Source organism: Chlamydotis macqueenii, chromosome Z (assembly GCF_036417535.1).
Source record: "Chlamydotis macqueenii isolate bChlMac1 chromosome Z, bChlMac1.mat, whole genome shotgun sequence".
Lineage (NCBI taxonomy): Eukaryota > Metazoa > Chordata > Aves > Otidiformes > Otididae > Chlamydotis > Chlamydotis macqueenii.
In genome coordinates this window covers 54,508,150-54,530,703 of record NC_141593.1, presented here as the reverse complement: position 1 = coordinate 54,530,703, position 22,554 = coordinate 54,508,150, and the positions used below count along the sequence as shown (strand labels likewise).

At 37.3% G+C, this 22,554-nt stretch overlaps 1 protein-coding gene across 5 annotated transcripts in view; it reads left to right on the top strand.

Annotated features, from left to right (window-relative positions):
- The window catches only part of SLC12A2 (solute carrier family 12 member 2), a 68,205-nt gene that overhangs the window by 40,433 nt on the left and 5,218 nt on the right, over positions 1-22,554 (top strand). For 3 of the 5 annotated variants that reach the window (XM_086771523.1, XM_086771527.1, XM_086771526.1), the window contains exons 11-24: positions 1,671-1,778; positions 3,099-3,222; positions 4,601-4,702; positions 5,916-6,071; positions 7,359-7,458; positions 10,082-10,193; positions 12,803-12,943; positions 13,172-13,278; positions 14,939-15,018; positions 17,571-17,711; positions 18,404-18,451; positions 20,005-20,127; positions 20,297-20,408; positions 20,896-20,982. In XM_086771523.1, the coding sequence (XP_086627649.1) occupies positions 1,671-1,778; positions 3,099-3,222; positions 4,601-4,702; positions 5,916-6,071; positions 7,359-7,458; positions 10,082-10,193; positions 12,803-12,943; positions 13,172-13,278; positions 14,939-15,018; positions 17,571-17,711; positions 18,404-18,451; positions 20,005-20,127; positions 20,297-20,408; positions 20,896-20,982 (1,541 nt within the window). The remainder of the gene's footprint in view (positions 1-1,670; positions 1,779-3,098; positions 3,223-4,600; positions 4,703-5,915; positions 6,072-7,358; positions 7,459-10,081; positions 10,194-12,802; positions 12,944-13,171; positions 13,279-14,938; positions 15,019-17,570; positions 17,712-18,403; positions 18,452-20,004; positions 20,128-20,296; positions 20,409-20,895; positions 20,983-22,554) is intronic. The other 2 variants (XM_086771525.1, XM_086771524.1) reach the window with 2 other exon arrangements.

Below are 22,554 nucleotides of genomic sequence, written 5' to 3'. Positions count from 1 at the left end.
GCTGTTCAGTAGGGCCTGTTGTGATAGGACGAGGGGTAATGGTTTTAAGATAGAGGGAGGTAGATTTAGATTGGATATTAGGAAAAAAAATTTTACAATGCAAGTTGTAGAACACTGGAACAGGTTGCCCAGAGAGGTGGTGGATGCCCCATCCCTGGAAACATTCAAGGCCAGGCTGGATGAGGCTCTGAGCAACCTGATCTAGTTGGGGATGTCCCTGCTCCTTGCAGGGGGGTTGGACTAGATGTCCTTTGAAGGTCCCTTCCAACTCAAACCATTCTATGATTCTATGATAAATCATCTCCTCCATTTTTTACACTACTGTGACAGCCACTTCAGCCTTATCTTATGCAACTGCAGTTATTTAATTTCTTTTTTTAGGCAAGGCATGCCTTGAACTGACAAATGAAAGTTGATTTAGCATGGAGATTCAGTTGACTGTTTGAGAGACTCAGTCTGATTTGGAGAAAAACGCTAAATTTTATCATTAGCTTAGCCCTAGGAATATGAATAAAACTTAATCAATCACCTGTGTATTGTTTCTGAGAGCATGTCCTACTTAAGATTGCTTTAGTCAGCTAAGTTTTAAAACTTCAGTAACTTAAAAACTGGACATTTCTGCATGATCTTTCTCCCCTTGCTTCAGTCACTTTCCTGATACTGTAGGTGAGGTTGCCAGGATGAAAGAGGTAAGTAATCTGTGCAAATCATGCATTCTCATACATTGTGCTTGAAAGGCACTGTGCTGGGTTTGGTCCAATGACTAAAAACACAAGCTTTTTCAAGATGGTACCGAATTCTTAAACACTGGTTGTCTTCAAGCAGCTTAGACTTTTTTGTCATAAAGAGAAGTACTGTTATTAAATTGTTTTTTAAATACATAGTTCTGTATCTTAATTCACCTGATACATGCAAAGCTGGATGCAGCTATATTATGGAAGTCATCAGTAGGAGGGTAGAAGAGGGTCTTTAGGCTGTATGGCAATTAGTCAGAAACTGATTTGGTCCCAATTTGGAATTTTAAAAAATGTTTTATCAACATTGTTCTTTTACACTTAGCTTACAGAGCATTTATCACTTTGTTAGTCATCCAGTCCAACAAGAATTGCATAGTGTATTTCACTTACTGTGGTTACAAAGATTTCCTAGAATGCGATCCTGCAGAGATAAGAAGCAAGCTTGTCCTGTACTTGTGGTTTTGAATTGGAAACTAAGCCTAACATAGTGATGGAAATGTTGAGAAAGACAATCAGCTTTCATAAGGTGTTCCCTAATTCCAGTTGTTTTGTCACTTGGGCTCTCTGAGACCATGTTATTCAGCAGTATGCTAGTCAAAATATGTGACAAATTCCAATGTGTTTTTCTTCCCTGACTTATTTTTAATCCTCTTATGTGCCCATGGAGACTTTTGCTATTGATTGTTTTGACCTGAGAATTACATAGTTGGACTATGTATTGTGTGAAAAGCCACCTTCTCTTGTTCTGAAATTAGGATGCATTTATATCTTCTGATTTGTCCTCAGTTAACTCATTGATATGGATGCATGATATTCAAATAACTTTTAAGTGGAGGAAACATAGTATTGTATGTTTATGTTTGTGTAGCTAATGTCACTATACTATTTGAATGACTTTTTCATATTCTTTAAAAAAATATATTTTGCTTTCAGGTGATGAGCATGGTATCGGGATTTGCACCACTGATTTCTGCAGGTATTTTTTCTGCCACTCTGTCTTCTGCATTAGCATCCCTTGTGAGTGCACCTAAGATCTTCCAGGTAAGTAAGGAAGCAAAACTATAATCTTTTAAAGAATAATTTCAATTAAGTTTTTAGTATAAGAAAGATGGGGAGACGCTCTTTAGCAGGGCCTTTCATGACAGGACAAGCCATAATGGTTTTAAAATAGAAGACGTAGATTCAGACTAGATATCAGGAAATTATTTTTTTTTTTACAATGAGGGCAGTAAAACACTGGAAGAGGTTGCCCAGAGAGGTGGTGGATGCCCCGTCCCTGGAAATGTTCAAGGCCAGGTTGGATGGGGCTCTGAGCAACCTGATCTGGTTGGAGAGGTCCCTGCTCCGTGCAGGGAGGTTGGACTTGATGACCTTTAAAGGTCCCTTCCAGCTCAGACTATTTTATGATTCTATGATAATCAGAATTTTTGGAAGGGGATTCTGACATACTGCCATCGTGATTCATAGTAGTTGACATCAGTGGATTGATCTAATATTTACCTGTTGCTTAGAATGGGAAAACAGTGTGTCACTGTTACTAAATGTAGCTAGACTATAATTTGTTCCAGATCTCGTGTTTCTGGTTAGTTTAGAGACTAGTTGTGGTATAACTAACACTACAGGAATCTACAAGCTCCTTTAGATGGTTTTTGTTGTGAGTAACAGTAGAGCACATACAAAGATAACAGGTTAGTTAATTTCTCAAAGTAATCACAGGAGGAGGCAGCATGAAATAGAGCCTGTAGCTGTGGAATCTTAATCCTCAGAGAATACATTACCAAAATAATTGTGTACTACTTCTCATGTAAATCATTTACACTCATCTTGTTGGTGTTCCTGAATGTATTTTGCTTTACCTTGTTTTTAACCATTTAATCTCATTCTTTGTCTTAAAAATTATCTTTAACTAGGTAAAACTTCAATGTCTTCTGAGGACTTTCTTTCCCAAAAGTTTAGTAGGGAGTCAAATGTAGAAGAGATCTTGTTGCAGAAAGGAAGCACAAGTATTGATGCAGAGTACTAGTGTATATATTGGGCAAACTTTCCACTTTCTGAGAAAACATCATCTCTAAAGAAAGACTGCTTGTGATTTTTAAGACACCAGTAAAGTAAGATAGTCAATTACTTGCAGAAGAGCAAACGTTGGGTTTTTTTTACAGATAGAAACTACTGAAGGATAGAATATTGGAAATGCAAAATGTCAAGATGCAAAGACAATTGAAGTTAGAATTAGCACATGGTAGCTATAAATCTTCCTCTTTCATGAAGACAATATGCACTGGAAGGCAGCATTAGTAAGCATTAGCAAAGATACGTTTTGAATAAAATCCATGCTGATTCTTGAATTTTATTTTTTCCTAGGCTTTGTGCAAGGACAACATTTATCCAGGATTTCAGATGTTTGCGAAAGGCTATGGGAAGAACAATGAACCACTGAGAGGATATCTCCTAACATTTTTGATTGCTCTTGGTTTCATACTAATTGGTTAGTTTGAAATTATAATGAATCTCAGCATGCTTTTGTCCTTTACAAAGCATTCTATTTCATATCATGACTTGATGACAGTGTCCTAGAGGTCTAACGCACAGCTTAATTCTAAGCCAGTATTCTAAATCTGTTTATTTTGAGGGTTAGTCTCCTATCTTCTAGATATAACTGTCTAGTACTGCATTGAACTGTAGTAATACTGCATTTTTCCTAATAACCGCAGGTATCTCTCTTTATCAATCAATACAAATACATCTTTTGCTTGAGGTAGAGAGATGTTATATCTTGTAAATATGAAAGTTTATTTCAGATTTTTAATAATTACATACATCTTCAGTAGATGGCAAACTTGCATGAACAATGTTTTTTAAAGTGTGTTTTTCTGTTAAGTTACAAACAGTAGAGATGAGTGCTGATGCTGCTGTTTCTAAAGGTAAAGATAGTCTAGGTAGAATTTTGTGTTCTGTGTAGATGGCAGACTAATTGTGCTGTGTCCATCCATGAGTCCTGTACAAGTGCTTTTAAACTTCTCCCAGTTTGCTCTTTCATCCTTCCCCACAAGCCTGCTTAAGGTGTAGGTATACTCATGATGTCCCTACTACAGCAGGCTGACTGAAAGCTTGATTACAACAAGTAGAAACTTGCAGACTAACATGGCACATTCTGCATTTTGATCACTTTTTTGATGGTGAGAGTACACCATATAAACATTTTGTACCACGCTGCCGCAAGGAAAGGAGAGCATCAAGTTCTTACATCTCTTTCACTAAAGAGGGTGTACTCATCACTGTCGTGGTGGTATTGGTCTGTAATAATGCACTCTACTAGTACCATTGATACAACTTTCCATTTAAAATGCAGGCAGATGAACATGTTTGTCGCATTGCTCACACTAACTTTGTTGCTGTTACCATTCACCATAGTTGATTGTCTCTTAAACTTATTAGTATCTTGTTATTTGTTTGAGAAATGAGCTAGAGACACACTGGAGATATATTAATGCTCTGTCTACTGTTTCCGACTTTCCTCAGAATCCAGTGTATCAGTGCACTGTTTGATCAAGTTGTGGTGGGAAAGAAATTACTTTGAGAGAGTACATAGTGCTTCAAAACTGACAATCCTGGAACAATTGGTAGTGTGGAAAAATGTTTGTATTTTTAAAACTGAAAGTTAGACTTCCTGACTATTAGAAGTTAACTTAATAAATAGGAGGAGATCATTAGGATAATAGCTTTGTTGAACAGAAAGAACAAACTGCTTCTCCTTAGAGTAAATTAGAAAATAAAATCATGTGTAGCAGATTTTTTACTCTGGAATCTACATAGCCATTGGATGATATCTTTCATAACAGCCTGCTTTATTTTTTGTTTTACAGCTGAACTGAATGTCATTGCTCCAATTATTTCTAACTTCTTCTTGGCCTCATATGCCTTGATTAACTTCTCTGTATTCCATGCTTCTCTTGCAAAATCTCCAGGTAGGAACTACATTTTGGGGGTGAGAGTTTAGCCTGCAATTTCTTTATGCATAAATACAATTTAAAAGATATTAATATAAATTAATGTTTAGTTTAATGTAGTTACGAAGTATCTGTTTGACTCTCATGGTACATCTGAATTACAAGCATAAGATGGTGCATATTTGAGTCTCCTGAAATTTTGAGGACTGAGGGATCTAGTAAAGCTTGGGAGATTTCCTGAGGGAACACAAGATAATTGAGTGTTTATTCAGAAACTCTTCTTAGTATCTGGCATTCAAGAACAACCATTTTATCTTCTTTGGATTTCTTTGTTAATATGTTACATCTTCGAGTCTGGAAGAAACTGGAATTGCAGGTGGTATTGCCAGATTTTTATAGCCTTTGATGTGGGAGGCTAGTTAGATTATAGGAATAAGCCAAAACCCAGTACTTGCAGAGCAGATGTATATCATACCCAGTCCACTATGCATTTGTACTGAAATAATCCCCTTAAAAGCTTTAAGTTGCTGAACTGGTAGATATCATTATTTTTCTAGAGCATCTGCATAATTATGATTACGTAACAGTTCTGTGTCGAATATACTTGTTAATCTTGGTTGTGTTAGTGGGGATGTACGTGTGTATTTGCTTGATTTTGGATAAACTTGTGATAGATAAGGATGTAAAGCAGTGACAGTCCAGTACTTTGACATATTCAAGTTCTGCTTCGATGTATCTGTCCTTTTCTGTTTCATGTGATGAAAATTTCTGGTCATGTGAAAATAGTAAAAATACACAACTACAAATAGTTAGTAGTAGGTGAGAGAGTGAGTCACGGGCTGATAACCCATGTTACACTACCTTTGAAGGTAAAAATCGGTTGTCCGGCAAGCTATTGCCAATGTTCCTGTAGCCTGATTCAGTAGATATACTGACACAGGTGTCTTTAAACTTTCATTTTTGCAGTAGGCTTTTAGAGGGCAGAATCAGGAACATTTACCTATCCATATAAGAAAGATTCAAATTCTTCTGAAATGCGTTGGAAAATTTAAAGCATAAATGTGACAAAGCCTTTATTTTGTGCATTACTGAAACTGTCACCCACTTGGGTGAGATGTGATGCAGAATACTAGGGAAGGAAGGGAGGAGTAGCACCTTCCTTCTCTTGGAGTAGTGGTGAAATTAATTTCCCTCCTCTTCTCTTCTGTCCTTCATATTATATTTTGACTAGGTTGGCGCCCTGCTTTCAAATACTACAATATGTGGATTTCTCTTGTTGGAGCTATTCTGTGTTGCATTGTGATGTTTGTCATCAATTGGTGGGCAGCACTTCTAACATATGTCATAGTCCTTGGGCTCTACATTTATGTCACTTACAAGAAGCCAGGTATGTAGAGGGGCTTCTTTTGATTGCAGTGGGGAGACGAGGGATGTAGAAGAAGGGGAAAAAGTGATGGCCTTTAGGGAGGAAAAAAAGAGAACTCACTTCTGTTTGGTCAACTAGCTCAAACTTTTTTTTACGATGAGGGCGGTGAAGCATTTGGAACAGGTTTCCTGGAGAGGTGGTGGATGCCCCACCAGGTTCAAGGTCAGGCTGGACGGGGGCTCTGAGCAATCCAATCTGGTTGAAGATGTCCCTGCTCACTGCAGGGGGTTTGAACTAGGTGGCCTTTAAAGGTCCCTTCCAACCCAAACCATCCTGTGATTCTATGAAACATCTATTTCAGGCTTTTTAGTTGCAAAGCAGTGTATTTATGGCTGTGTAGTCACTGCTGTGTTCCTTCTCCTCCCAAATTATCAAGATGCATGCCTTAGTCATAAACATCTGAATGAAAATTGGAGGAAAAGGTTCATACGGAAAGAGTTTGGATTGTGGCAACAAATGCACTAGAAAAGCATGTTATGTTTTGATAGGAAGTGAAGGAGGATGCTCCCTTACTTTTCCGAATTGAAAAGGGATTTGAGAGGTGGTGGTTTTTGCAGTAAACCATTCCTATAGCTATGAACAAGAATTTATACACTTTCTTCCTTCTTCTAAGAGTATTGTGTGATTCTAAGCACAAGATGGAGCAGAACTAAACCAATAAGTGTTCCTGAAGTTGAAAATAAGGAAAACGCTACATTCTGGGCTGTGAAGATGATGAAGTACTTGGATCATAAATCCATTATAGCTTTCAAAATATGTATATGGGAAGAAATAGAGAGAATACTGGGATCTTTCATTTCCTTATAAAAATAATAATCTAAAAGGAACTACTTAACGTAGAAGTTTTTAACTGAAAGTACTTGACTTTGTTTAGGCAGTGTTTTGAGGTTACTTTTTCCTTTGTTATGGTACAAAATACCTAAGCACAGGGTTTTTTTGTGAAGTGTTATTCTTTTGACTCTGAAGTTGTCACAGTCATTGAAATGTTGGGGGGAGAAAAACTTACATTCTCTCTTCCTGTAATTGTAAAATACCAAACTTGTTTGCTAAAATTTCTACAGAGATGTTATCTTTAAATAGAATTGACTCTTTAGCTGTAGCGTTTGTGGACTAGTATTACGTAGAACGTACCAAGATGTAGCTTAAATCTTCAGTGTTTTCAGTTGGTAGTCAACATTCATTTTCTGACATGTGGTTTTATAATGAACAGCTTTAATTAAAATATTGGAACTTCAAATCTTCCAACAGATGTGAACTGGGGATCCTCAACGCAAGCTTTGACTTACTTAAATGCACTACAGCATTCCATTCGTCTCTCTGGAGTGGAAGATCACGTGAAGAACTTTAGGTAATAGTTAATATTAAAGACATAGGAAATTACTTCTATGTATTCAGTAGGGTACTGTCACGATGTTTGCTATTATGGTGTCCATTAAATGCCTGTTCATCTCCTGTCGGTTATGACAGCTTTGAATTTTACCATCATGGACATCCTCTGGACATATTTACATTAGCATTTTATTTCTAATTAAGAGTGCACTTTAGAAGCAAGTCCCTGGGTGATGCCTGCTTATTGTTAGATGCCTCAAGGTTTGCATCATGATCTGTGAATTACATTCCTTTTTGATGAAACTGAATTGGAAGATATGCTCCAAACTGCAGTCAGTCCACATGCTTGGGACAAAACTGATCTAACCTAAAATCCCCAAGATGTGTATACTGTGGATTTTGTCCTCAGCTATTTCACATTAGACGTACTCTCGCATATACTCATCACCAGTAATGGCAAACAGGCTAGAGTGTTTTTCACATGCCTGAAGAACAGAAATGACTTATTGTCTGCCAGTGTATCTGTCTACCTCTTATTCAAGGAGGAAGTTTTCTGTCCTATGGTATTTACGTCACTTTTCTGGAATAAGCTGTTGTAGATGAAAGATGCTTCCAAAAATTTTAACAAAAAGTATTGACTTAAATTAGTTTCTCCAAATGAATAGACTCATAGATTCATCATGACTTTACTGTGTGGTCTTGCCCAGTTCCTGACTCAGCTGACTCACCATAGATCCAGCTGCAAAGTTAGATCCAACTTTGATGTTACATCAGATTGCTCAAGTTTTGAGTATTTCCAAGGATGGAGACTCTGACTTGTCTTTTCTCAAACAGAACAGTTACCTCCTACATGCTGCCTATGCCTAGCACAGGATTTATAGTGTTGACACTTGGTCTAGCAAATCTCTATCATCACTTGTAGCTGCAGCTGTAAGAAGTGTATTATTCTGTTATGCTCAGCATATTAGCAATAGGATCTAGCTACTAAAATCCTCTATTGTGTGTGAAGGGAGACTTTGTGTACTTGGGGCAGAATTTAATAAAGAGTGAGTTCAGAGGGAGATTCTTGATACAGGTGCCATTCTCTGAGGTTAAATCCAGAACGCAGGACTTGTCAGCAACATCGTTTTTCAAAGAGGAGATCTATGGTATTTCCTGTGAGTCTGCATACATACAGACCATTGACAATAGATGTGTCGTCCAATCATGATAGGTACCTGCACAATCTCAAAAAATATGACGGTAAAACTAAATTAAAGTGTATTATGAATATTAGTGGACTTTACACTTCCCAGGTATTAGCCACAAAACTTGAAGTATAATTATGAAATAGCTCTTCTTTCTGAAGTCTTAAGTCCTAATGTGACCTGGAAATCCCTGATTTATTTACAAACATTGTACTACTTGTTACATCAAGCTGCATTGTTAACAGGAGAAAACAATAAACATTCAGAAACTTGTTTGCTTAGGTATCAAGAGCAGCAGTTTTCAAACTTAATACAAATCATTAAATAATTTGCAATACCTGTGATTAGTGTTGGAGCCTTACTTCTGTCTGCTATGAGTCTATTTTGGGTTGCAAACTTTAACATACAAACAAGCGTTACAGCAAAATTCTTACCAAGCATGACTTTCTGCTTGTGCTGATACAGTAAATGAATGCTCTGCTGATCTGTATGTATTTAGGATTGTATTGGAAGTACTTCAGCTCTTTTGTTTGGGAAGCTAGTGTATAGCTTTCTGAGTTTTGAACTTCTTTAATTGTTATCCTAAGGAGATCCAGATCTTAAGATAAGCCGGCTTTAAGCACAGTGGCTTTAGGAGAGCTGTTTTTGGCCTAATACTCTTTTCTAACCTATGGTAAAAAATGTTTGAGTTCCAGAGATACATTCTAAATCAGAGCAATTCAATACTTATTTATTTCTTTATAATACAAGTTTGCAGATGACACTAAGCTGAGCAGGAGTATTGATCTGTTTGAGGGTGAAAAGGCTCCTCCAGAGAGCCTGGACAGGCTGGATCAGTGGTCTGAGACCAACTGTAAGACCAACAATGCTAAGTGCTGGGTCCTGCACTTGGGTCATGACAACCCCATGCAGCGCTGCAGGCTTGGGGAAGAGTGGCTGGAAGGCTGCCTGGCAGAAAAGGACCTGGAGGTGTTAGTTGACAGCCAGCTGAGTATAAGCCAGCTGAATATGTGCCAGCAATGTGCCCAGGTAGCCAAGAAGGCTGATAGCATCCTGGCTTATATGAGAAGTAGTGTGGCCAGCAAGACTAGAGAAGTGATCATCCCCTTCTACTCAGCACTGGTGAGGCCGCATCTTGAATATTCTGTTCAGTTTTGGGCCCCTTACTGTAAGAAAGATATTGAGGTGCTAGAGCGTGCTCAAAGAAGAGCAACAAAGCTGGAGAAGGGTCCAGAGAATGAGCTTTACAAGGAACTTAATTCCTCTTAACTTAATTTAATTCTTTACTTAATTTAATGTAGTCTTGTAAAAGTAGATGTGTACTACCCCTCCAGCAATGATTATGTTCTTATGACAAATATTTGGAATAAACTTCTTTCTGTTAATTAAAAAACCCACAACTCCAGGTGAAAAGAATTCCAACCTTTTTTCCCCTTCATTTATTCACAATTCTAGACCTCAGTGCTTAATTATGACAGGTGCTCCAAATGCACGTCCAGCTTTGCTTCACCTTGTCCATGCTTTCACCAAGAATGTGGGCTTGATGATCTGTGGCCATGTGCATATGGTAAGTGTCTTCTATTTTTACTTTATTTTTTGGTTTTTTTGTTTCAACCTGTTTGCTTTTCATCTGTGGTTCTTGTTTGTGTGGGGTTCGTTTTTTGGGTTTGGGTTTTTTCTTTTTTTGAATGAGAGCATCATTAGACATTGAGAAATGCAAGAAGAGATTCACTAGTAGAATCCACTCATGTATGGGTCATCACTATTGCAGTGATGTATACCACAGGGGAAACTTTGCAAAATGAGTACCTGTGATCATTTGATGCTTAAATGCCAAGGAAGCTTTGTATGAGGAAGTGAACATTGGATTACAGCCTGGATTCTGTCCTTGTGTCGTACAGTCTCATGTACTCTCTCATACTTTGGACAGAGCAGTTGGTCAAAATGAAGTGCAGTATACAGCTAGACTTCCTCTCAGTGTTAACTGTTCCAGGGAGATTGATTCCTGTATAGATTCCCCGCAAAGCCTGGTCTAAAACAAACCTTCTTGAACAGTAAATTCAATATCAGTGTAGCTAATAGTTAAAAATTGTTCATAACTTCTCAAGTAGTTTTTCATTCATTCAGTTACCAGATTAATTTCATTGGCAGGTGAAACAGTAATGTGAAGAAGTATTTCCTTTCCTCTTCCCTTTCTGCTCAGCCCCTGTTATTGCACTAACTTTCCCTACTTTTTGTCAGGATATGAGATGTGAGGTTTTGCGGAGTTGGATGTGTGTGAGGGCTGTTCTGCAAGGACATCATAATTTCAGCAGTTCTTACCTTTTTTTTTTTTTTTTTTTTCTTCCTTCTTTTCGGTATGTCTGCTATGACAGACCTGTAGAGCTTTTGGGGTGGGGGGGAATGAAGCAAGCTTCAAGTAACTATTCTTCAAAATTACAGTTGTCTTAATTGTGATATAAGGTGACTATTATACTTCGTATTTTAAGGCCAAACTTCTTCTGTCACATCACTGGGAATATTTAAGCAAGTATAATTTTAAATACCAAGGCTGATTACTCTTATATGTTTAAATTTACCACGCTTATTAAATATGACTGACTTCTGAACTAATGAACAGATAAGAGGACATCAAGTTAATGCAATCCACAGAACATACATTTTGTTAAGAAAATATTGGCCAGTTTTGTCTTAAACTTTAATTCCTGTCCATACAAACTTCATATTTCAGTAACTGCAAAGGACAGAAATGGAGTAGTACTGGAGAGGTTAAGATGGAATTACTGTCTTTCAAAAGTAGGGCTGTACTGAAAGGAATAAGGTAGTGTCATCCTTGTAGTAAAGCAGTTATGATTTGATATTTTCTGGGAGCCTATCCTATCTTTTAAAAATCGCTTTCCTAGAAGAAGAGTGACACTACCTTATTCTTCACTAACTCTGACCATTTGGTCAGTCTTTGTCCTTTTGCAAATTGTATCCTTTTGCAAAAGCTAGGCTACTGTGTTCTTTATTACACATCATCACCTATTCTGCTTTTTGACGTCTAGGAGGAACACAATGATTTGTCCTGATGCAAGTAATAAAAACTAGAATCATAGAATGGTTAGGGTTGGAAGGGGCCTTTAAAGGTCATCTAGTCCAACCTCCCTGCAAGGAGCAGGCACATCTCCAACTAGATCAGGTTTCTCAGATCCTCATCCAACCTGGCCTTGGGATGGAGTATCCACCCCACCTTTCAGGGATGGGGTATCCACCACCTCTCTGAGAGGCAGTCTGCCAGTGTTCCACCACTCTAATTGTAAACAATTTTTTCTTAATGTCTAATCTGAATCTATCTCCCTCTATTTTAAAACCATTACCCCTTTTCCTGTTGCAACAGGCCCTGCTGAAGAGCTCCTCGTCTTTCTTGTAGGGCCCCTTCAGGTACTGGAAGACTGTTATAAGGTCTCTCCAGAGCCTTCTCTTCTCCAGGCTGAACAGCCCCAACCCTCTCAGCCTGTCCTCATAGGAGAGGTGGTCCAGCCTTCTGATCATCTTCATGGCCCTCCTCTGGACCCTCTCCAACTGGTCCATGTCCTTCATATGTTGGGGGCTCTAAAGCTGGACGCAGTACTCCAGGTGGGGTCTCACGAGAGGGGAGTTAGAGGTGCAGAATCAACTCCCTCGGCCTGCTGGCCACAAGTATTTAAAGAGGAGGTGACCTTAACTGCAACATAAAACTGCAGAAGTGACATTACTGTGTCAGACTTTCTGATTAGGGTTATGTACACACAGAGGCACACTTGTATGGCTTGTAACAAATATTTCCCTAAAGCCTGCTATTAAGTCATCTTCTGTCTGTCTGTTTCACTGCAAAGCCCTTTCCTTTTAAAACTACCTTATACTTTGATGGAAAACCTTGTGCTGCCTGCTGGGGAAGTGGGTTGTGCTGTGCAGAAACAAGATTGCTAAAGCTTTTTGCTTCCTAAAAATGAGAATCTGGTCCACTCTTTGGTCCTTATAAAGCCTAATATTTTGTTGGTTTGGGTTTTTTTGATAGTGTGGAAGCACGTTTTGAAGTTACTCAAGTTTGAACTGGATTCTAGTAGTGAAATAAAAAAAAAGAGGTGAGCTTTGTTACTACTCATACTCATAATTCTTGTTCCCTCTCCTCTTTTTATTTCTTTATTTTGAAAGGGTCCTCGGAGGCAAGCCATGAAGGAACTATCAACTGATTTAGCTAAATATCAGCGGTGGCTAATTAAAAGCAAGATGAAGGCATTCTATGCACCAGTGCATGCAGAGGACTTGAGGGATGGAGGACAATACTTAATGCAGGTACACCTCTTTCTTTCTTTTCTTTTTCTTTTTTTTTTTTTTTTTAATGAAAGTGATGAAGTTGAACATCGAAATTGGGAGTATTTTTATACTCTTAAGTATTTTCATTTTGCAAAGTTATCTTAAAAGTTTGAAGAATACTTTTTTTTTCTGCTTAAGAAAATAATAGAACCTTTAGTTGTTTCAGTAACATGGCTTTTAAAAAAAAATATTTGTTGTTCTTTTTAGGCTGCTGGTCTGGGTAGAATGAGACCTAACACCCTTGTTGTTGGATTTAAGAAAAACTGGAGACAAAGTGACATGAGAGATGTTGAAACCTATATCAATTTATTCCAGTAAGTAGAAATTGTAGAGGTGTAGCTTTTACGTTCCATTTCAGTATAACTGGTAATAAGGCAAGAAAATCTTGCATGAAGTCTCTTTCAGGTAGCCTCAGGTTTTCCATATTGCTGATCCAGCAGTCTTCAATACCTTGTTATTTTCTGATATGAAAGTTAATAAGCACATCTTTACAGTTTAAACAGATTAGATTTCTATACAATAACTCTTTCTGCTTTTAGAAAGAGTTGTGGCAGTGGTCTGAGGTTTAAGAGTTAGATGTCTTCAGAGATGGAACTAGTGTCTTATGTGCCAGTCTGCTAAATTCTTTAAAGCATAGTTTCTATTGAAAGCAGGGCTTTTCCTACACTACTTCTGTATATATTAAGTGTAGTAGAGAAGAATCAAGTCTTATGCTGAAGTTCTATCTTCATTAAACTTTGCTGTCATATACAAGAGATGTTTTACTTACTTTGAGTGTCAGTGCTGTGTATCTTGTAATACAGTAGCCAAAGAGGAGATGGGGAAAGGAAAACCCAGTGTAATTTGACAGCATTGAAAGACAGACCAGTTCTGACTAAAAAATTTAACAGAATAACTTGTGCTACAAACAGTTCAGAAAACTAAAACTTGCTTCTTGCACTTATACAGAGGGGTTTTTGTTTTCGTTGTATGTTGCTTAATCCTCTTCATTTGCACTTTACACTTCTCATTTACTGTGCATTTAAAAGAAAGGATGGGGAGTTACAGGCAGAAATTAGAAAAGAAAAAAAATCATACCCTCCCACTCTCACAGCTCCTTAAGAGATAAGCAAGAGCACCAAGTGCAGTGAAAAATAAGGAAATATGTTGGTTCGTTTTCGGTTTTTCTTCTGATTTTATTTTGGAACGGCTTGTGCTGGAAGATCTGTCAAGGTCAACAAGTCATGTGCTTCTCCACATCCTAAAAGAGAAACCTCAGGAGGTAATAACTCTAGGTCAAGCATTTTTCTGGAAAATCTCTGGAGAATTGAAAGTTTCTGAAGCACACAATAGAAACACATCTAATCTGTACAGATTTAACAAATTAAACAATGAATTTAAAATGTTCACTAATGGACAAAATGTGTTCTTCTTAGATCAACCTCATTTTTTCTTACTTTTATTTTAGAATATGTTGATACTTCAAACATTTCTAATCAAGTATTTCTACTTCTAAAGAGAAATGTTTAATGAATGAAATCTTGAAAAATTTCTGTGGAAATGACATGCGAGGGAGTTCTCCGATTTATGGTTGTTTTTAATGATGTATTTAAAGGACTGATGATTAATGGCTAATGCAAGCTGTATGATATGGTTAAGTTGATGTTTTTCTGTCTTACACCTTGGGAATTTTTGTCCTTCATTTTACTCCACTTTTACGCAACCATTTATTTAGGCTTTTTGCTTGTTTCTATAGTAATGAAGTTTTCTCTCTTTATTTTTCTAAAGAAGTGAGATCCTTCCCGATCAGATAAAATGGGAATAGGCACATTAGAACTAACTTATAGCTAATTTGATTCTAAATTACAAATTTATTATTTGGGAGTTTAAATGGCAGTGTTTAATCACTGGAATTTATTCAAAGAGGGTGTGTACTGTAGGTCCTTTGGGAAAGAAAAAGTTGTAAAATATTTTATTTTTGTTCTTTTTGTTTAGTGATGCCTTTGATGTTCAGTATGGTGTAGTTGTCCTCCGCTTAAAGGAGGGCCTGGATATTTCTCACCTTCAGGGCCAAGGTAAGATTTATTTTGTTTTGTCTGGCAAATAGTTGTTCTAATACCCTTTTAATACTGCCTTCTGAAAATATTAAATGAAAGTAAATTGTTTGTTGTAGTTTAGCCCTACTTGGGACCAAACTATGCAACCTTTCGCTCACTCCTCCCACCCTCCAAGGGAGTAGGGAGACATAATATAAGAAAAAAAGTTCAAGGTTTGAGATGAGGACAGAGAGGGATCCTTAAAGTTACTGTTATGGGCAAAACAGGCTCTACTGTTTATTTAAAACTATTTATTTATTATTATAAAAACTATTATTAAATAAAAACTATTTATTTATTATTAAAACCAAAGCAGGATAATAAGAAAGAGAACAAGATAACTTTCCCCCACCCCTCCTTCTTCCCAGGCTTAACATTATCTCTACCTCCTTCCCCCCTGAGCGGCACAGAGGGGAAGAGGGAATGGGGGTTACGGTCAGTTCATCCCACGTTGTTTTATGCCACTCCTTCCTCCTCTGCAGAAGAACTCCTCGCGTTCCTCCCCTGCTCCAGCCTGGAGTCCCTCCCATGGGCCACAGTCCTTTGAACTGCTCTGGCGTGCGTCATCTCTTCCATGGGGTGCAGTCCCTCAAGAATGGCTGCCCCAGCGCAGGCCCTCCACAGGCCACAGCCTCCTTCAGGCATCCGCCTGACCCGGCCTGGGGTCCTCCCCAGGCTGCAGGTGGATCTCTGCTCCTGCGTGGGCCTCCATGGGCTGCAGGGGCACAGCCGGCCTCACCATGGGCTGCACCTCGGGCTGCAGGGGAATCTCTCCCAGGAGCAGCATTACTGCTCCCCCTCCTTCTTCACTGACCTTGGTGTCTGCAGCCGTTCCTCTCACAAGAAATTCTTCACAACCGGCTCAGGCAGTCGCCTCTCAGGATCTCTTCACATTTCCTCTCCTCTCCACTTCTTGCAGCCGGGCCAGACCAAGTCAGGCCCAGTCGGCTGCCCAGTGGGAGCCCAGAGGGTGAGGGCTGCAAGGCCCACAAGGCTCGTGCCTCCCCCTCTCCCCCCTCTCTGCCCCCCGCTTCAGCTTCTTCACGTCTTCTCTTTTCTTTTTTTCTTTTAATTTTTCCCCTTCTTAAATACGTTATCACAGGGGTGTTATCAGGGAACATTCTGCTACCAATTGGCTCAACCGTGGCCAGCGGTGGGTCTGCTCTAGGCCCGGCTGAGTCCACTGGACAAAGGGGAAATTTCCAGCAGATTCTTGCAGAAGCTGCCACTGTAGCCCCCCACCCCCCAACCAAAACCAACACATTATTTAAAAAAAAAAAACAACAAACCAAAATACCGCTCTTCTTATAAAAATCACTGAAATTAGCAAGTCTGAAATGTAAAATAAGAATATCCCATGTTCAGGAACAGATCTTGGTTTTATTTATAAACTGTATATAGGCGCTCCCCAAGGATTTACTATTTCACTGAAACAAATGAGAGGCTGACATATTGGTATCAAGTATTTTAGACTCAAGTCTAGAAATCATGTAAATCACAACAAATACTGCATGATCCAAGAATGCTATGGGTCTGGTGTGGGTTGTCGACCCCTATACACGCGAATTTAGAGACCTCAGCTGTAATCTGTCTCAAGCTTGGAAAGGTTTTCCATTATCAACGTAGAATTATGCTTTGTAGGTAGTGGTCTTAAGCTGAGTGGTCTGATTTTAGTTAAACTTCAAGCAGAATAACAAAGGAAGCCTATGAGCTTTGGTAGCAACTGGATACTGAGTTGTTAATGTCTAATTTGTTTACAGCTTGTTCCATAGAATGTTGTTACAGTGAGGAAAAGTGCTTGTGACCTAAGCTCTGTAGGGGAGGCATACTCCTGAAAAAGAGGAGGGTTGTTGTTTCACTGGAAACATATGAATTTCTTAGATCTGGAGAGAGGCAGAGAGCCTATCACTGTGTGTCAGAGGACAGAGGAGTATGAGAAATGGCAAGGAGTGAACCTGCAGTTTGAAAACAACACTGCTGAGAAGACTGGGAAATACAACACCAAGGTGGCTTAGTATCCACTGGGGACTGTGAGTTTGCTTTAACTCAGCCAGCTACCAAGTAGCTCCACTGAAGCCAAACCTGGAAAAAAAACTTACCTGTGAGATGTACTTGGTCTGTGCCTTGTGTAAGGCTTGCCTTTCTCTTGGAGTTAGGGTGGAAATGGAAGACGTTTCACCAAGTGATTTTTTTTTTTTTTTTTTTGTCTTCTTGGTCGTACTTCCTCAGTATTAGCTAGCTCTGCATTATATAAAGCCTGTAGTAATGCAATCAACACCCAAAATCTGGGGAGGAAGTAGCAGGAAATTACAGCTCTACTCAGAGGAGTTTGTAGTGTGAAGCAGTTTGTATATGTTTTTGTTGTTTTTTGCCTTTTTTTTTCTTTTTTAATTTCCCTCTCCTTTGCCATAGCATAAGAGTTGCAGTAGAGTTTAGCCAACTGTGAGCTACCTAAGTATAGGCACATACCTCTATTGATAACATTTGGGAAAATTAAGTAGTTTATAATGTGTTTCTTTGCTTTCTCAAAGAAGAGTTATTGTCATCCCAAGAAAAATCTCCATGTACCAAGGATGTCATAGTAAAAGTGGATTATAGCAAGAAGTCAGAGACGGACACGTCTATAGCTTTTGCACCATCATCTAGTGAAAGAACTCCCACTCTACATAAAGGTAACGCGCTAGTTAGCAATGAAATTTAAGTTCCCACTATTTATCTCTGTCATTCTATCTTCAGTTCTCTCTTCTTCTCACCAACGAATTATTGAAGAGATTTTGTCTGTGGAACAGAACTGGGTCATGCTTTTCTAGCTGCTGATGTCTAATCACTTGAGTACTTCAAATTAGAGCTTTCCAGGATGTAAAATAAATCTTTCACATCTAGTCCCCTAAATAACACAGGTCGTAGACAATGAGCTACAATGGATTTTTTTAACAATTGTTAATGAGTTTGACAGGCATTAAAAATGGCTTGAGAATCATGCCACACCTCTATATATTAAGTGGGATTTGAAGGCTGCTAAAATTTTATGAAGTTCTTTTTTCATCTCAGACTAGGATGTTATATGCATGTTAACAGACACAAGTCATTCATTGACATGACAATAACTAACTTTCCTCTTCTTTTTAAAGTAAAAGCTTGGAGTGACTTGACAATTAAGTGAGCAATGTGATTCTTTTTTTTTTTTTGTGTTGTTTTTTAAAGTACAAATATGTCTCAGGGTTTGGTAGACTGTGTGTTTTTCTTTGAAAATCCATTTCATTCTACATCTTTATTTTCTATTTTTTTATATACCTAGTAGTGTTTTCATTAACATCACAAAGGAAATTAACCTTTTTATTTTGTATCTTTAAAAATCTTCCAGAGGAGGACGAGGATGGAAAGACTCCAACACAACCACTGTTGAAAAAAGGCAGGCATTTTCCACCTTTTTGTGTTAAATCATTCTTTTGCATTGTTAATTTCAGTTTTCCTTTTGTACTCCTTTCAACACATATATATGAGAGAGAGGAAAATATCAGCCATGCAGTGTTAATTTGTTTCTTCATATCGGCTCTGGAATGTGCTTTGTCTTTAGGGGTTAGGCTGTGGAAAAATGCAACTTGGTGGAAAATCCCAGAACAAGTTGCTATGGAGAAAGGACTGTGCATGTTTCTAAGCTATGAGTGTTGGATTTTTTTTTTAAACTTTTGTTCTTAAGTAACATTTAAAATGTGTTCAGGAGCTTGCTCAGCTCTGTGTGTCTCAGGTTTCTGTCTGGGTCCTTACTTGATTAAGAAGTAAGGAAAATGCTATCTAATGGTATAGTGGATGTGCTCCCTTCAGTCTGTTCAGTAGATCTTCTAAAACTGTAGTTGTTGCTCTGTTATTTGGAATTGTTCAACAGTTTGCAAATTAGGGCATAATGTAGCCACTCGGTGAGATTAACATCTGAAATAAGGTGAAGTAGTCATTCAAATAAACAGCATTTTGAGAGATGAATTGAGCAGTTTTCACTTCCTGGTTTATTTCAAAATTTTTGAGTTAATGAAATATTTCTACCTTAACTAAGATTCATCTAACTTTTTCGACGTTTTCTTCATAATTTCAACAGCTAGGAGCTGTTGTGTTTTAATAATGAAAAGTGAAATTATATCTTGAAGCTTGAAGTTTGGAAGAAGTCCCAGTATTCAGTAAATTAGTATATTAATATAAATCAGTCACAGATGTACTCTAAATTTAAAAATTCTTAATGAAATAAGGACAGAAATGAATATGAGGCTCCTGGCTCTAGTCCAGACTGAGGTTTTAATTAAGGGAAAGGGGTTAGTTTTTTTTCTGTAGTTAAAAAAAAATATATGCTTACCTGTATTAATCTAATTGAAAATACAGTTATTGTCCTGTTCTTAGCAAATCCAGTAACTTTGTTATGCAGCATAGTCTATATTGTGTTTCAGGGCCTTGCAGATGCAAAACAGTACTTGTTGCAAAAGACAGAATTTCAATACATAGAACCAGCTTTTATTTTCTGCACATGCTTAAAGGAAAATTGATTTAAGCAAAGAAGAAAATTGCCTAGGACATAATATTTACTTGTAAATACTATCTACATGTTTTATGGGAAGTTTTGTCACATACAAGAGGTAGCAACAGTGCATGACTTAATGCTCTGAAGTATGTGTGCAAGGTTAGTTAAATTATCCAGGCAAATGACTGCATAATGATCTTACAGATCCTTTATTTGTCAAATGTCTGCTAAATGACTTTGAGATTTAAATTGTTAACTGCTGAAGTTGTGAGTTTGTAGACTTCCTAAATACAGCTCAATTCATATGCATTCAATCAAAATTTGGAGTCAGGTTAGGGGGGAGAAACAATTTTTATTTAAACTTAGAGATATCACAGAAAATTAAGTTGCATTGGATGAATTTCAGGGTGATTAAGCAAAACACTTCGGGAATGAAATTTCATCATACTTTTTTCCAGATTCAAAGAGCCTGTCTTCTCCTTTAAACTTGGCTGACCAAAGACTTCTTGATGCTAGTACTCAATTTCAGAAGAAACAAGGCAAAAGCAATATTGATGTCTGGTGGCTCTTTGATGATGGAGGTAATGTGCTTTATTCTTTAAAAACAAATGTTGAAAAAAAAACTATTGAACAGATTTTGAATTAGTTGTTACTGGACATCTTTCCATATATAGATTACAAGTCTACTATTAAACTCTCTCACAGTACTCTGTTTCCTGAACTCATTCCCAAATTCTGGTCAAAATGCAGGTTTGACACTGTTGATACCATATCTTCTTACAACCAAGAAGAAGTGGAAAGACTGTAAGATCAGAGTGTTCATTGGTGGAAAAATAAACAGGATTGATCATGACAGAAGAGCGTAAGTTTACTCTTTAAAATTTCATTTCAAATGCTAATAGAGCATGTTGCACAATAGATTACTTTCTCTCCCTGTTAGCCTTCTTTCAATTGTTCTTTGGTTGATGTGTAATCATATTCTATTCCTGTTCTCCAGAAAAAGTTCCATTTCTCCCAGATTCTTTTGGGTGAGATACCTCAAGTTAAGCTATTTTTTCTGCAGCATTATCTGACACCTAATATTTTCAGGGTTTTTTTTTTCCTGAGATTGTCTTTGAAGGAGAGCCCTTCTCTTTGTTTTATGGTTTTGAAATGTTTTGGTTTTTGTTTTTCCAAAGCATGTTGTTGAATAGCCGTATGTCAGGCCAATTTGATTCCCTCTCCACCCCCATCACATCTAAGTTGCCTTTTTTTCCTTAAACTAGTGTTTTCATTACCAAGCACATCTGTTTACGCTGTGAAGTAATTAAAAATCTGGTCATGCATAAAGGCTTATTTTTCCGATTCAGGATGGCTACTTTGCTCAGCAAGTTTCGGATAGACTTCTCGGACATTATGGTTCTTGGGGATATTAATACTAAGCCAAAGAAAGAAAAGTAAGTATCAAAAAACCACAACTTGTTTGTTGAATTAAATTTTAAGATTGCTTGGACTTTTAATTTACATAGGAATGATCATACATGTGATATTTCTGATTTTCAAGTTTAAAAAAATATTAATTATAGATGACTTTCAGTACAAATTTATAACAAAAAGTGTAAGATCTAAAAATATTATCTTCCTTTCCCTTCAAGTTTTCTTTACTATACTGAAGTTTTGAAAGTATCTTTTACATGGATACACATGTATCTGAATAATTTGATGTAATGCAAATTAGGAAATACTGTTTCACCACTTCCATAATGGTAAATACTAATATGTATTATTTTATACCCTGCTTTTTAATCAGCTTTTCTTAAATATGTAAAATATAGCAAGCAACTAAAACAGTAGAGTACTTCTGATGCTTTTGGATGTCTTTACAGTAGCAGGCTCCCACAAGCAAAATGAGTGAACAGGTAGCACACACTTATGCATAAGAAGTTGAGATTGTAGAATTACATAGAGAAATGCTCTCAGAAGAAATAAACCCATGGATCACTTCTTTGAAATCAAAATAATTCTATTTCTGTGGATACATTCCCCACAATGTATCCAAAATCCTTTTAAGATATCAGTTGGCTTAACAATAGCTGTAAACTAAGTGTAGGAAGACTTATTTTTAACAGTTGCTGTGCAGTATAATAGAATATTGTTAATACTTCTTTTTGTTCAGCCAAAAAAAAAAACCCAACAGATCACATTTGATTTTTTTTTTTTCTTGTGATGAAGGTGAAGTCATTGTATCAACTAACTTCAGTAAAGACCACCAAGGGTAGAATAAAAGATGATTTTTTTCAGTAGTGTAGGGGTTTCCTGGAGGAATGGGAACACCTCAGTTAGAAAATGGCTATGGGGGGAAATGTTTAACTGTATGGAAGCTAACATATCAGACATATTGATGTTACAGTATATTCTAAGAGGTATTCCTCAATGTTTGTTAAACTTCCCACACTGTCATGTGCAGCCACAAAAGATTAGCAATACCTTGTCATCTTTATAAAAAAAATTTGAATAGCATCAAAATGGAGTTGTTTCATTGGATGCAAGGTATACATTTTGGTATGTTCCACTAAAAATCTTGAGCATGAGACTTGATAGCTCTCAACTTCATCTTCATAAGGAGATAACTTCTTCAAATTTAGTTCTGAAGAATCTACTGTTAGTTACTATACATTTTCTAAGGAGGTACTCTTCAACTTTCAAACACTTATGTAAAACTCTAGCAAAAGTTGGATTTTTGGGTTTTTTTGGTTTTTTTTGTTTTTTTTTAAACTGGCTAAAACTTTAAATGCATTATTAACTTTATATTTAGTTGCCCAATGAAAGATACCCTAATTGTTTGAATTATGTCTGCAAATAGCTGATTTGGTGTTCTAACTGCACTTGCGAAAGGGAAAAAATTCACTTTCACTTGTGGCAATGAAAAAATTTCGGTTCACTTTATTTTCACATGGTAATAAATCTTACTTTCTGATACCGTGGAAGTAATTGCTGACATGTAGACTCATCTGTTTTAATATGGCTGT